This window comes from Schistocerca nitens, chromosome 2 (assembly GCF_023898315.1).
Source record: "Schistocerca nitens isolate TAMUIC-IGC-003100 chromosome 2, iqSchNite1.1, whole genome shotgun sequence".
Taxonomy (NCBI): domain Eukaryota; kingdom Metazoa; phylum Arthropoda; class Insecta; order Orthoptera; family Acrididae; genus Schistocerca; species Schistocerca nitens.
In genome coordinates, this window is record NC_064615.1 from 345,144,661 (window position 1) to 345,161,250 (window position 16,590).

At 46.5% G+C, this 16,590-nt stretch overlaps 1 protein-coding gene across 1 annotated transcript in view; it reads left to right on the forward strand.

The window, feature by feature from the left end:
* Positions 1-12,546: 12,546 nt before the first annotated feature.
* Positions 12,547-16,590, forward strand: part of LOC126236158 (juvenile hormone esterase-like) — a 90,110-nt gene continuing 86,066 nt past the window's right edge. Inside the window, exon 1 of the mRNA XM_049945245.1 lies at positions 12,547-12,779. Coding sequence (XP_049801202.1) covers positions 12,558-12,779 — 222 coding nt within the window. The 5' untranslated portion in view covers positions 12,547-12,557. The remainder of the gene's footprint in view (positions 12,780-16,590) is intronic.

Sequence of the window (16,590 nt, forward strand, 5' to 3'; positions counted from 1 at the left end):
CAGTCCAGTTGGCATGACTGTCCATATTAGCTCTGAACCTTGTACAAGTATATGGATGCCTGTTGATCCGAGATATTTGATTACCTTTCTACAACCAAATCCCTGGGAGGTGTTTCCAATGCACCATCTGGGGCTGCACCCTCTTAAGTATCAGACTCCCCAGTAGGCTTGGTAGAGGTAAACCCAGTTCAACGTCATTAGAACTCAAGAACTGGGGAAAAATTTAGTACTTTTTGTGACTACAATTACAAGGAAATAGTAAGTAAATCTAATATTTTTGACGTCATATTTCTATTTTACACTCATCTCTACATAGAATTAAATATTAAATAACGACTCTTAGAAAACGAGACGAAAACACACAATTATTTACTGAGTAAATTACAGAGCTTATTTCTTTTGAACTACTGTTGTCTATTTTCTACTACAACAAACCTCCATTAGAGAATACACTGTTTTGTTTACTAAATGCCCTTTCCAAACTTCTAGATATTCAAGGCATCATTGGTTACATGATTTGACTGGCAAACAAGATGAGAAATTAATCATGCCCGCCGGCCGCGGTGGTCTCGCGGTTCTAGGCGCTCAGTCCGGAACCGAGTGACTGCTACGGTCGCAGGTTCGAATCCTGCCTCGGGCATGGATGTGAGTGGTGTCCTTAGGTTAGTTAGGTTTAAGTAGTTCTAAGTTCTAGGGGACAGATGACCACAGATGTTAAGTCCCATAGTGCTCAGATTTTCTTTATTTTTTTCTTTATTGTGATTTTAAACACCTTATACAAAGGTGGGCTGTCAGCAGCACAATACGCCGCTCTTCAGCCTTGAGTTTGACAACAAGTAGTACATAAAGGTGGCACTTAGAAGACAGTCAAAACGGTGGGCAAAAAATGTAGACACTAAAAAAACATGGAGCCGTTCACGCTGGACGAGAAACATCACTAACACTAGGCGACACGGTGCACATAACATTGATGATGGCGACGGCACGTGAACGGTGGTGGCGTGACGGCGAACAACACTACACACAAACGAAGGCACACACACGAAACACTGATGGCGATGGTCTCCGGCGCGCGAATGTTCACTGAGCGTGTGCGAGTCCGGGGACCTGCCAAGAGAGGAGGAGGAGGAAGGGGAATGGGAGAGGGAGAGGGGAGAGCAGAGATGCCATGGCCTGAGGAGAGAGGGGGAGGGAGGAAGGGGGAGGGGAAGCCCGGGGGAAGAGGGGAGGAGCGAGGGGATGGGGGAAAAGGAAAGAGAAGGGAAGGGAAGAGAAGGGAGGGAGGGTGCCTAAAGGAAAGGACACAGGGAGTGGGGAGGGGGAGGACCAAAGTTGATAGGAGGGGTAGATGGAGGGGAGGAGGATATCATCAGGGAGGGGGAGCTGACGGAAGCCACCTTGGGAGAGGGTAAGGAGGGTGGAGAGATGGAGACTGGGTGGGACGTGGGAATACAGGTGTGGCAGCGGGCGGGGGTGGGAGAGGATTGGTGAGACAAGCGGATGAGGAGGATCGAGTTTGCGGGAGGTGTACAGGATCCGTATCCTTTCAAGGAAGAGGAGGAGGTGGGGGAAGGGGATGAGATCATACAGGATCCGCGTGGGGGAGGGGAGACGGATGCGATAGGCGAGGCGGAGAGCATGGCGTTCAAGGATTTGGAGGGATTTATAAAAGGAAGGGGGGGCGGAGATCCAGGCCGGATGGGCGTAACAAAGGATAGGGCGGATGAGGGATTTATAGGTGTGGAGGATGGTGGAGTGGTCCAGATCCCAAATATGGCCGGAAAGGAGCTTGAGGAGACGAAGTCGGGAGCGTGCCTTGGCTTGGATTGTCCGGAGATGGGGAGTCCAGGAGAGGCGTCGGTCGAGGGTGACGCCAAGGTACTTAAGGGTGGGAGTGAGGGCGATACGATGGCCATAGATGGTGAGATAGAAATCAAGGAGGCGGAAGGAAGGGGTGGTTTTGCCTACAATCATCGCCTGGGTTTTGGAGGGATTGACCTTGAGCAACCACTGGTTGCACCAAGTGGTGAACTGGTCAAGATGGGATTGGAGAAGGTGTTGGGAGCACTGCAAGGTGGGGGCAATGGCAAGGAAGGCAGTGTCATCGGCAAACTGGAGGAGGTGGACGGGGGGTGACGGCGGCGGCATGTCCGCCGTATACAAAAGGTACAGAAGGGGGGAGAGGACGGAGCCTTGGGGCACACCGGCGGAGGGGAAAAAGGTGTAGGAGTCAGTGTTATGGAGTTATGGATGGTGACGTAGGAAGGACGGTGGGAGAGAAAGGAGCCAATCAGACGGATGTAGTTAATGGGAAGGGCGAAGGTTTGGAGCTTGAAGAGGAGACCGGAATGCCATACGCGGTCATAAGCTCGTTCGAGGTCCAGGGAGAGGAAGATTGCGGAGCGACGGGAATTAAGCTGGTCGGAAAGCAGATGAGTGAGGTGAAGGAGAAGATCGTCGGAAGAGAAGGACGGCCGAAATCCACACTGGGTAACGGGAAGGAGACGGTGCTGGCGGAGATGCTGGTGGATGCGTCGGGTGAGGATAGATTCCAGGACCTTGCTGAAGGCTGAGGTAAGGCTGATGGGATGGTAGGAGGAGACGACGGACGGCGGTTTGCCAGGTTTAAGGAACATCAGGATACGGGAGGTTTTCCACAGGTCGGGGTAGTAACCGGTGGACAGGACTACATTGTAGAGCCTGGCCAGGGTGGAGAGGAAAGAGACAGGAGCTTCACGAAGGTGACGGTAGGTGACACGATCGTGACCAGGAGCGGTGTTGCGTTTCATGCGGAGTGTAGCAATGAGATTCTGTGTAGTGATAGGGGCATTGAGTTCCGTGTGTGCAATGTTGTCCAAGTACTGGAAACCAGGTGCGAGGAGAGGGACAGAGGTGTCAGTTCGATCGCGGACAACCGGGAAGAGGGAGTAATCGAACTGGGGATCATCGGGGATGGAAAAGACATCAGAGAGGTAAGAGGCAAAGTGATTGGCCTTACTAAGGGAGTCAGGGAAGGGGTGATCATCATGGAGAAGAGGATAGTAGGGGGAGGGTTTAGTTCCGGTAAGGTGATGGAAGGCTGACCAGAACTTGGACGAGTTGATAGGTAGGGTAGCATTTAAACGGGTGCATGTCTGTCGCCAGTCCCGGCGTTTCTTAGCCGCGAGCAAATTCGAATGTGTCGCTGGAGTTGCCGGTGGCGTCGTAGAGTGTCCGGGTCATGCGTGCGGAGGAAGGCACGGTAGAGATGGCGGGATTCACGGAGGAGGAGGACGGCCTGTGGGGGTAAGGTAGGACGGTGAGGGTGGACGGCGACAGTAGGGACGTGGGCCTCCACGGCCTCAGACAAGGTCTGCTGGAGAAAGGAGGCGGCATGGGTTACATCGTCAGGATGGTGGTAGGTGAAGGGGTGGCTATCGACCTGGGTGGAAAGGGTATCCCAGTAGGCATTCCAGTTGGCACGGGAATAGTCATGGATGTACTTAGGGGGAGGGTCATGACGAGGGTCAGGGTGGGGGCGATGACCGTCTGAAACGGTGAAGAGGACAGGGAGATGGTCGCTACCAATAGGCTCCAGGACATCCACCGTTATGCGACCAAGGAGGTTGGGGGAGGAAAGGATAACATTGGGAGTGGAGTTGGATTCGGGACGGGTGTGCTGGGGGATGGGGATGAGGTCGCCTTGAAGGGAGGAGAGGAACCGATGCCACCGCCGTAACTGGGCGGCGGAACGACTATGGATGTTGAGGTCGGCGGCGATCACGTAGGAGGAGAAGGTACGGTCAATGTGGGAGAGGAAGTCGAAGGGAATAGGGGCATTAGGGCAGACATAGATGGTGGCACAGGTAACGGTAAGGCCGGGGAAGAAGAGACTAAGGATCAGGTGTTCGGTGGGGTCGGGAAGGAGAGGTTAGAGCCGAACGGGGATCTGGCGGTGGTGACCAATGGCAACTCCGCCACGCGCAATCGGGAGGGGATTATCGGAGTGGTGGAGGAGATAGGGCAAAGTGTGGACGGTGTGGTGGGGTTGGAGGAAGGTTTCATTGAGGAGGAAGGCATCCACGCGGTGGGTGGCAAGGGTGTGCAGGAAGATGTTCTTGTTGGCGGGAAGGGAGCGGATATTGTTGAAAAGGATACGGTACTGTCACACCATGTCAGGGATTTAGACAAGGGTGTCAAGACGGGAGAAGGTGAAATGGGCCTGGTTGTTGGAGTAGGTGGCGTACATTTTGAGTTGGAAAATGGAACGGGTGGCGAGGGATATCTGTTGGAGAGTGTGGGGGCGCTGAAAATGATGAACATTCTGAAGGACGATGGTGAGGAATCTGATGATGTCCTCAGCGGTAGGGGGTGGGCGAAGGGAATTGCCGGGAGGGGTGGGGGCGTCCAGAGGACGGACAGGGACGGTGAGTTCAGGAGTGGTCGGAGGGGGTCGGGCTTTACACTTTTGGGAGTAGGTGGGATGGGGGAGATTGCAGGTATTGCAGGAGGGAGGGGATTGAAGGTTAGGGCACTGCCGGAGGAAGTGCGCCTGCCTACAATGCGGGCAGGTGGGGGCCTCGCGGCACTCGGCTGTTGGGTGTGCGTTATAGTGCAGACACCTCTGGCAGCGCAGGGATTGAGGAGGGGAACGGGAGGGGTCGACCTTGTAGCGTTGGTTGAAGAGGAGGGCACCCTCCTTCAGGAGACGGTCAATGGGGGGGGGTGTCCTCAGAGAAAACCCGCATAAGGCGGGTGGGGCCGGCCGAGTTGAAAATGCGGAGGACCGCCCGCACCTCCAGCGTGCGATGCGCCTTGAGCTCCGCCAACACCTCCTCCTCCGTGATCGTCGGACTAAGCCGAGTGATCACGGCGGTGAGGGTCGGCGGGCGACGCGGGGGTTGGGGTTGGCGGGTAGGGGACGGAGAAGGAGCAGGGGTGAGGGAGGCGTTGGGGCCAAAACGGGTGATGGGGAAGCGGGAGAGGATGTTAATATGGAGGGTTGGCCTGGGGGAGGAGATGAGAATGGAATCCCATCTGGGAGTGAGGAGAGAGATGGGGGCACCAGGGAAGTGTTGGCGGAGAAGGAGGGAGAGATTCCGGGCCTCGAGAAGGGAAGGATCGGGACGGGAGAGGAGGTATTTGTATAAAGAGGGGGGGAGGAGGAGGAGGAGGAGGCGGAGGGAGCGGGGCCAGGTGGGGAGACATCCATGGCATTCTGGGGGTGGGGGGAAGGAGGACAGGGCGCGGCCTTTTTGGGAGCGGAGGAGGTGGTGGTGCCACTAGGGCGTTTAACGGCGGCAGATGGGTGGGTGGTGATATGAGGGACGGGAGCTATAGGGAGGTGACGGGAAGGGGCAGATCCCGGTGTGGACGCAGCAGTCGGCGCCGGAGATGGTGACGGTGGTGAAGGCGACGGCGACGGCGACGGTGGTGGCGGTGACGGCGAAGGCGATAGGGAGAGTGGGGCATGGGCAGTGGCCCGACGGGCCACCACCCTAGCTGGAGCGGCAGGGACAGGCTGGGGGAGTGGGGGGAAAGAATCAGAGGGAGAGGAGCGGGAGGAAGAAGCTGGAGAGGGGGCGACAAAGAGCGAGGGCGAAGGGAGAGTGAGAAGAGGCGGGATGGAGAGAGGGGGGTGTGACTGGGCACACCATGTTATGGTGGTGGTGGCGGCGGAGGGGGAAGTATAAACGATGGCTGTGGTGGTAGTGGTGGTGGGGGCGAACATGACGACAGGGAGAAACAAAAACGCACAGGACGAAAAAGAAAGGACAAAAACTGGGGACGGACGAAGACGGAGGAAGACGAAGACGGACGAAGACCAGAGTCCCACGCTGCTGGCGCTGACGGCGACTGCGACGGCGGGTGGCAGGAACGCCGCAGCTGCTGCTGCTGCTGCTGCCGCGGACGGGGCCGGTGCTGTTGCTGGGCTGGCTGGCTGGACCGCCGCTGCTGCTGCTACTGCTACTGCTGCAGGAGGACTGGCTCGCTGCTGCCGGCTGGACCGCTGCTGCTGCTGCTGCCTGGCACCTGAAAAACCTAGCACTTCGATTAGTGCTGGAACGGCACAATCGAAGGGCGGTAACCTTGCGGAGTACAGGCGGAGTGCTCAGAGCCATTTGAACCATTTTTAATCATGCCCGTGCTCTGTCGAGAACTGAAGCAATTGTTTACTTTATAACCGTATACTATTCTTTAACGACATTTGAAAGTCCTTGCAAAGGAAATTGCTGCTTGTCTTGCCACTTACATTTTGAAAATTACGTGCTACGAAGGTGGTTTGAAAAGTTCTCGGAATCACCACGAGAGGTCAGTGCTAGAGCAACGAGTTGTTCACGTGATATTCATTGGACTGTTGCCTGCAAACACGTGCCACGTCAGTGCTTTTGCAAGAGAGTTCTGGCAGTGACATGGCTCTGTAGTTGTTCCCGCATAGTGATTTGCGAAGACGGAAAAAAAAATCGAGATTCGAGCAGTGATTAAGTACTTCGTAAAGAAAGGTATGAAAGCAGAGGACATTCATTCCAATTACCAGAATATGCTGGGGGACTCTGCTCCTTCATATTCAAATGTTGTCAAGCGGACAAATGAATTCAAATTTGGTCGAGAGAGCTTAGATATGATGATCCACGCAGAGGTCGGCCAAGATGTGTCACTACTCCAGAAATCATTGCAAAAGTGCTCAAAATGGTCATGGAGGATCGCCGATTGAAAGTATGTGAAATTGCTCACTCTTGCCAGCTGTCATCTGAAAGGGTATATCACCTTTTAACTGTTCAATTAGATATGAATAAATTAGCTTCAAGATGGGTGCTGCGACTCATGACACTGGATCAATGCACGTCCGCACACATGTGCCGTCACCACGGCAAAATTACACGAACTAAGGTACGAATTGTTGCCACACCCGCCTTATTCTCCTTATGTGGCTCCCTCAGACTTCCGTCTCTTCCCAAAACTGAAAATTTTTCTTGGTGGACGAAGATTCACTTCAAACGAAGAATTGATAGCCAGAGTTGACAACTATTTTGCAGGCCTGGAGGAAACTCATTTTAGAGTTGGGATCAAGGCACTGGAACATCGTTGGACCAAGTGCATTAATCTACAAGGAGACTACATTGAAAAATAAAAAAAAGTTTCAGTGATGTAAATACCTTTTTTCTATGCCGTTCTGAGTACTTTTTAAACCACCCTCGTATTTTAGCGAAAATTTGACTGCAACCGTTATATCACTGAAGTCTCTCTCCATGTCGTTTCGATTGAAACACAAAACAAAGCAACTCATTCGATTAAAATCGAACATAGTTGCTTTAATATCTTGCCAGTTAAAAAAAGGTGCGTGGTCAGGAACAATCTGCACAGCTTGTAAGTGTGTTGCAAGGTAAATTGTTCTGACGAATAACTGCCGTTTCCGAGTTAATTAGCATTGAACTTAGCCAGTCAGGCCGTTGCGTGCACAGACTTAATCGGCCTGCCAGATACAATATTAGTATCAATTGTTCTCATAGTGCGCACGAGAATGCTCACCTATGGCTTAGGTTCGATCCTTCCCACATCCCACGTCCAATTTTTGCATCATTCTCTCGTTCGCTTTTAGGAAACCGAACGGAAAACACACTTGTCAACACCGTCTCTGGCATGCCGCTTAAATCTGTGCGCTCAGCAGTCTGATGGCTAGCATCAATGCCAATTAATTGGAAATGGAGCAACATATCAGTTTTTTTCTTGACAATTATTTCTCAGTAAAATCTACTCTACAGCATCCTTACAATCTTTCCAGACTGTTTCTAACACCCTGCATAAAATTATTAGCCTATTTGTGTTGTGCCATTTGTTGGAAACTTTGTTTCAGTACCTGAAACCGCTTGTGAAGTGTTAGGGGATCTTCAAGAACTTGGCTTGCCCTGTTATGATGGCAACCAGTCATTATTTTCATTTCGATGTTTTATTTGTTTAATTCACACTGAACTACATACTTTGGACTTTCACACATCATCAGAAGTGTATGCTTGGGATTTCATTTAGTACAGTATGTTATGCTACGGTTCTTACCATGTCCGGTATTTTTCGCCTTTGATGAACATGACCAGACCATCAACGAATATGACATTATTAGCACAATCCTTTAATGTTATTGTCAGGTTATTTATGAAAGTCAAGACCACGATATTTTATATTATCCCATTGTGAGTTTAGTTTTAAACCTATGCTGCAGTCAGGTATACAACGGTCTACTTTCTGTTATGAAGACTGTATTTTTGCAAGGTTCCATTTTTGCAAGGAGGTGTGTCTTTTAGACGTTTGTTGTTTACACAATCAAAGGCCTTTGCATGATCATAGAAATTTACAACTATACATTCTGACAACCAAAAGCAGTTTCTTTCCACGAATATAGACTGAATTTCCAACACATTATTTAGCCACAGTACACTGTAATAATTGGAGGTTAGGAATCATAAGATTGCGGTTGTGAGAATAGGTTGGAATGCTGAGTGATGGTTGTCGGAATGCTGAATTATGGTTCCTGCTATCTGAACATCACTTTTGCAAGTAACATGTTCCTAGATTATCTCATTGCACCATGATGTACAAAGCTCTGCCTTGTGCAGCTGTAAGATAACTTTTTATCAGACTTCAATGATTCAACGAAAACAATAGACCATAACTTTGCTTAAATGCTGGTGTCGGAGACAGGAACGATATTCAGAGAAAGGTGAGTACAGTGTTGCTCTCCTTGCACTCCCTGATGCTTCCATGCCAGCGCGTACCATGTACGAGATAGCGTTCCAAAAGAACGAATGGGAACGTTTTGGAAGTACTGTTGAGCGTTGGTTGCGGATGTGTCGCCTTCCACACCATCATTTAATACAGTGATCAAGGGTCGCCAGCAAGCCAGTAACACTTCTTTCTACCCACCGGGCAGAATATTAACTAAAAATGAAAATTAATCAGAATTCATTTTCACTCTGCAACGGAGTGTCTGCTGTTTTGAAACTTCCTGAGCCAATAGAGCAATTAACTGTGAAAGTCAAACGTTCTAGGTTCGGTCCGGTACAGAGTTTTAGTCTGCCTTGAAGTCTGGAAATCAGACTATCTGTTCTTTTCCTAAGCGTTTTCTAACTATTAGAAAGAAACGCAGTAAAATGGAATAATACTGAACCTAGCACCTTTCTGTACCAAGTTCATTAAGTGGTTTATTTAATGGATTTACGGTCGCCAGTCTATCTAGGCAAAGAAATGATTTTCCTACTGTTTCCTAACTTAATTTCAAAAACAAATATAACTTTTCAGAATATGGTTAGCTGCTACACCCACATGCATATATAGTGTTGATCTAGAAAGGCCATGAATTCCTAGTCATCACCATGTGCTAAAAAAAAAAAAAATGGCCAGGGGGGACTTCTTTGTTTGCAACTTTGTATAATCAACGAATTAAAGACTTAAATATTCTAATAATACACATATTTAAGTTTATTAAGAGACTTTGTTTATATCTTTCTCTTAACAAAGGGTCTGTCAAAAAACAAAGGTAGGGTGTGGTCTCTCTGTTTGTCATTCAGTGATTTTATGCAACCCTACTTCATTGTTACTGACCTGCATACGCAATTTTCTTTTATAACTCTTTGCACTTTACTGAACCTCATTTACAACTGAAAGAGTTTTATCTTTACCTTACTCGAGACTTATTGATTCACTTTCACTTCACTTATTGCCAGGAAGAGAGTAAGAATTTGTCTGAAAACATCTACTTTAGTTCTTAAGCAAACTTCCACTTCAGCACTTCTAGTATGTAAATCATAGATTAGTTTTACCTTCACTATAAAAGTTAGTTCACAACAACTATTTTCAAACATTTGTTAAAAGATGAAAATTACTGCTTGTAGATATTGAATAGCGCACTTCAATTGTTTTTGTAACAGTTTTACTCGGAATAATCATACACCAGGAAAGGACCCTATACAGGCGAATGATTAGGAATGAAATAACAGGGTGCACCGAATTTTATGTTTAACGCAATAATAATAATTCCCGCGCACTCTACAGGAAAGCGCACAAAAAACCCAAGCCACCTTCCTACAGTAACTTCCATATAGTACAAAAGCACTCCATCTTTTATATAACACATATCCCACACTTTGTCCCTAAGAAAGTACCATTTTTGCATATGACAACTTGGACAAATATATAAAATCACATACATGAACATTTTCATTTCATTCATGCATGACAAAATACGAGGGTTGGAACTTACATAGTGGCAACTATTTATTCACAACCGATACAAAAGAGTTCCGTGTTTTCACTTCTTACTGTCCATCAAAACAGTCATCAGTGTTATGTAGAACCCGTTGCCAGCGATGTGGAAGGCGTAGTACACCGTTAGCAGAGCCTGTTCTGTTGATGGTGCGAATGGAGCGGACTCAAGTTATGGTGATTCTCGTGTACGACTGTGATGGTGTTATCCTAACGCATTACGTTCCTCCACGGCAGACCGTCAATGCACAGTATTACTGTTCGTTTTTGGAGCATCACCTGCGGCCAGCTTTGCGAAAGAAGCGGCGACACTTTCTGCCAAACCCACCCATCATTTTGGACTACAATGCACGGGCGTATACAGCACAAGCTGTGGCTGCTCTGTTCGGTCGATGGGACTGGGAAGTACTGTACCATCCACCATACTTCCCAGACTTAAATCCTTGTGGCTTTGATTTGATTCCGAAGATGAAGGAACTACTTCGTGGCATTCGCTTCAGAACTGTTCCAGAGATTCGACAGGCAGTAGACCGCACCATTCGCACCATCAACAGAACAGGCTCTGCTAACGGTATACTACGCCTTCCACATCGCTGGCAACAGGTTCTACTCAACGCTGGTGTCTACTCTGAAGGACAGTAACAGATGCAAACGTGTAACTCTTTTGTATCGGTTGTGAATAAGTAGTTGCCACTATTTAAGTTCCAATTCTCGTATTACTTAGTAAATTATACATTTCACACACTTTTTTACATAAGTTACAAATATACAGTAGCAAACAACACTAACATCACGTATATCAGATTTTTCACATAGTCTTTCATGTCACAGTTATGTTGCGGCAAATTTTAAATGCAATTTTTTTAATGTAGGTGACTGATTGAATAATAGTGTTGTACAAGCAATCGAGGAACTGAACTGGAGCAGTCGCAGATTGACTATCGCGGGCATTGCTCCCCAGATGTGCAAACCAATAGCCAGTGCTCAACCCACCAGCCGAGATCATCTGCAGGGAAAATTGTGCTTATTCCTAAGTCGCATCATTAAGGGCGACGAGACATGGATCCACTAGTGTTTAACACTTGCAAGAGAGCGTCTTCGCGGAAGAAATGCGAAGTCGCACCATCCGCAGGGAAGGTCGTGGCCATAGTTTCCTTCAACTGGGAAGGATTTGTGTACACAGAGTTTATAGCAAAGGGTAGAGCCGTTAATGCCGATTCGTGCTGTGCAACACTGACATCGCAGAGCAACGCCGTAAAGAGCAAGAGGCGTGGAAAATCTCCTGCACATTAATGCAACACCCCGCACCGCGCGCACAGTACATGCTTTCAAGCTTTGCTTCACTGTTTGCGGTGGGAGGTTTGCAAGCGTCCGCCATACAGCCCATATCTTGCACCATGCTGTTTCCATCTTTTCGACAGGCTGAAGGAACATCGGTGAGGGGGGAGGGGGGGGGAAGAGATTTACCGTCTATGAGGACGTTCACATATCGGTTATCGAATAGCTTGGTGACAAAGAAGCAGTTTTCTATCGTCGAGGAACTGAACGACTAGTAGAATGCAGCGACCGTCAGTTATGGAGACTTGCTGACTGTTGAACCATAGTGTCATGTGTACGTGTCACTTTGAACTGTAATGCAACATTCAATAAAAGTTACTTGACCGGGCATGATAACGTGTAACTTACCTTTGAAGGTTTCTCGTATATTATACCAGCTAAGTGAAATGAAATGAATGGGACACTCGTCGAGAAAATCATTGAAGATGAAATAAGGTGAAATGATAGGGCAAAAGGTTCAGGTTTGCTGAACCTGCACTGTAATGAATGAGTCTACATCAGTCACAGACAGGCAAATAGTTAGTACACTTCTCTGTCTCATTCCGCCTTTTCCTCTGGACAGGTTTATGTGCGTATGTGTGTGTAACCATGAGTACATTTGGTTAATAGCCAGCAAAGATAAGAGGTAGTAATGCAAAGTGATTACTTCTAGGAATCTGTTTTCTTATTGTTTTACGCGTTCCAGACACCATATGTGTGATAAAGGTAAGCTCAAACTGTATATTTACGAAAGACAACCATTTATCAGCAGTGCTTGTTGTACATGGTGACAACGGAGCAGTTGTGATACAGACAACGTCATAAATGACTTTTAAAAAGGATAGACCTATATCCTCCCGTCTGCTCATTAGTCACTAACGTTTTCGTGTAGTGTGTCAGTGGGCGGGTCACACGCAAGTGATAGGAAGAAGACGGGAAGTCCCCTGGCAAGGTCGCCCTCCACTACTTAAAACCAAACACCAGTACCGGATGTCAGACCTGCCATGGCGCATCACAGAAGCGCCATGTCCGCCTCGATGCAGCCGTTAATAATTGTGCTGTTAGCACCTCTGACTTGTCTGGCGGCGTGTGGCAATCGGCCGATCGCCTCCACACCGCTGGGCCAAGTTCTGGGTTCGACGCTGACGACGCTCGACGGCAAAAACTTCTCAGCCTTCCGTGGAATACGCTACGCTAAGGCGCCTGTTGCTGACTTTCGCTTCAAGGTACGTATGTTCTACAACCATACTCTGCAAACCACGGTGACGTGCATGGCAAAGGATACTTTTTCCCATTCTATTCACGTATGGAACGGGCAAAAAGTGACTGCTTGAACATCTCTGTGCGCGCTGCCGTTAGTATAATGTTGTCTTCGCGACTTCTATGGGAGCGATGGATGGTAGGTTGAAGTATATTCCCAGATTAATCACTTAATGTTGGTTCCAGAAACTTTCTAAGTAGACTTTCAAGGGATAGCTTGCATCTGTCATCAAGAATCTGCCAGTTCAGTTCTTTCAGCACTTAACGTGGGTCAAACAAACCTATGACCATTTGTGTTGCCCTTCCCTATAACAATCGTTATCCTCAGTTGGTCCTATTGGTACGGGTCCCAAACGCTTGAGCAATATTCTAGAATGAGTCGCACTAGTGTTTTGTAAGTAGTTTCCTTTGTAGACTGATTACATTTTCTTAGTATTCACCCGATAAAACCAAGTTTGCCACCTGCTTACCTCCGAATGGGCCAATGAGATCGTTCCATTTCATACCCCTACAAGTGTTACATCCAGATATTTGAATGAGCTGTCCGATTCCAACTGTGACTCTTTGATACTGCAGTCATACGATACTACATTTTTGTCGTTTTGAGAAGAAACAGTTTCACGTTTTTTGAACATTTCAAGCACGTTGACAACTTTCCACCACTTATATATGTGTAGCTTCTGTCAGACAGTACTTCATTATGGACACATTATACGTGCAAAGTCTGAAGTTACTGTTGTCTGTTAGGTCATTAATAAACAACATGAACGGCAGAGGTCCCAACACACTTCCCAGGATCACAAAGTTACTTCTGCAACTGTCAGTATCTCCCCATCCAAGATAACATGCTGCGTCCTCCCTACCAAAATATTCTCAGTCCAGTCACAAACTTCGCTTGATGCCCCATACGATAATAAGCGTAGATGTGGTACTGAGTCAAATGATTTTCGGAAATCGAGAAAAACTGCATATACCTGACTGCCTTGATCCACGGCTTTCAGGATGTCATTGACAAAAACGCGATCTGAGTTTCACATGTCCGATGTTGTCGTAACGCAGGTGGTTTGCACGGAGGAGGTCATTTGGTTGTAGATACTTCATTCCGTCTGAGCCCAGAACAGGACTATACTCTCAGATTCTGCAACAAATGGATGTCAAAGATATTGGACGGTAGTTCTGTGGATCACTTCTGCTACCCTCCTTTGTATACCGGTCTGACCTGAGCACCCTGTCAACTGCATCTACACTAGCTGCTACATTTTTGAATGTAGATGAGACTGCTCTACCTTGGTTACTTTTCAGACTTATGCCTCTTGCCAGCCCTGCAATAGAAGCTTAACATACGTTCCTACTCCATTATAAATGACTGAATTTACTTTTTATGTGCCACAGTATTTTTCTGAAATTACAAAAATTATTCCTGATCATGTACCTAGGAACAAATATTCGATTGAAACTTAAAAGCGTTGCGATTGAGAAAATCGTGCCAGTACCGTATCTGATTGCCTATCTGCTGCACTGTTACTCTACAACACACCAATAATCAGTAAGTGAAATAAAATTTAGCGAAAGTATTATCAAAAACCAGTTACGGTTAAAAACAATTTAAAATAGAAGCTACTGTAAACTATCACAAATTTAGCTAAACTTAAAATAGCTAAGTTTAGTGTGCGTTTATTTTTATTTCTTGACAATGTTCTTTTAACTAAGAAATTTTACATTGTTATTCGACTTATAACTCATTGGTTAGTAATGACATCATGCCGTCAGAAGTGGGCGGAGCCTCCATAATATATAGTAAGACGTGCACTGGTTTCTCCACTAGTGATTCTCCAGCAGAAAGAGGTTCCTACTCAATGGTAATTCATCGTTTTATAGCTTTATAACTTTATATATTTTCTTTAATGTATGTAGCCCTCTAGTTAAAGCTTTGTATACGACTTGTAGGTCTGAAGATAACCACAGTAGTCGAAACCGGTCACCTTAATAAATAAATCGTGGTCAAGACTATTTTTAATAGTAAATCCAAAGGGAATTCCGTACCTGAATAGGTTTCTGAATAATCTCCCTCACACGTCCTGGAAGTCAGAAAAGCATGGTAAAGTCCTAGTCAATACGCTAATTAACAAGTTACTGTTCGAAATGCATCTTCCAGGCTTTCGAGTTTGCGGTCCAGGGACAAAATTAGATGACGGATTAGCGCGTGGAGATGTAGGAATTAATCATTTAGATGAAGCTTGCAAGATACATGAAACTGCATACAGAGACCATAAAGAACTGGAAAATAGGCATACAGCAGATAAAGAATTGCAGAAGGCAGGAAAAGAGAGAATTTTAAGCGAAGATGCATCGATAGGCGAAAGATTAGCTTCTACTGCTACTAATGTATGGAAAACAAAAATTAAGAATGGGTTTAGTAGACTGTAATGGGTGGACATTATAATTTTTTTCTCCTGTTAATAAATGTAAGGATTTAGTATTGATTTTAAGCCAAGCCAAAAGCCAAAGCTATTAAGCTAAAGCTCTCCAAAGACGAACTGAAAAGTCATGGCTTTCTTGATAATTTTCTTACTGAAAAACAGATGAAACAGAAAGCCAGTAAAGTTAAAAAAGGTGGCAGTTTACTCCTAACTTTATCTATTTCCGTTGTGAAAAAATTACTTGATTATCTTACAGCAAAAAAAGAAGGTAAACATGCAGGCGGATTCCTGCCTCTGATTCTAGCTGCATTGGGCGCAATTGGATCGTTGGATGGTGGTGCTGCAGCAATTACGAGCGAGTTGGCAAAACAGAAGAGACATAACCTAGAAATGGAGAAAAGAATAGCAGGGTCAAGTTTGCCTATGAAATCAAGCCTTAAAAAACAAGTCGAAGAAATGATGCAAAAGTATAGTCATCCGCTTACCAACTTTGATATAGAAAAATTAGTAAAGCAACTGAAAATCGTAAATTTTAGAGGCGTCTTTATGATCGATGAACTACCGCAAAAAGCAGCAAAAGTCGAAGCAGGAATTGCTAACCTAGACACGTCTGATAACGTAGGCACTCACTGGATATGTTATTTCAAAAATGGAGGTGAAAAATTTGTGTTTGACTCGTTCGTTGGCGATATCCCACAAGCATTAGTGACCTACCTAGGCCGAGATAACTTGTTTTACAACGCAGAGAGCGTTCAAAATTTCGATCAGTGTGTATGTGGCCACCTATGTTTGCTACTCTTGAAGCTATTTACGGATGGATGGTCGTTTGTTAAAATCTATATGTATAAAAGAAAGTCGTGTTAGTTACACTATTTATAACTCAAGAACGGCTGGACCGATTTGGCTGAAAATTGGTGGAGGTAGCTTAGAACCAGGAGATGCGCATGTTGTTGTTATTGTTGTTGTGGTCTTCAGTCCTGAGACTGGTTTGATGCAGCTCTCCATGCTACTCTATCCTGTGCAAGCTTCTTCATCTCCCAGTACCTACTGCAACCTACATACTTCTGAATCTGCTTAGTGTATGCATCTCTTGGTCTCCCCCTACGATTTTTACCCTCCACGCTGCCCTCCAATACTAAATCGGTAATCCCTTGATGCCTCAGAACATGTCCTACCAACCGATCCCTTCTTCTGGTCAAGTTGTGCCACAAACTCCTCTTCTCCCCAATCCTATTCAGTACCTCCTCATTAGTTATGTGATCTACCCATCTAATCTTCAGCATTCTTCTGTAGCACCACATTTCAAAAGCTTCTATTCTCTTCTTGTCCAAACTATTTATCGTCCATGTTTCACTTC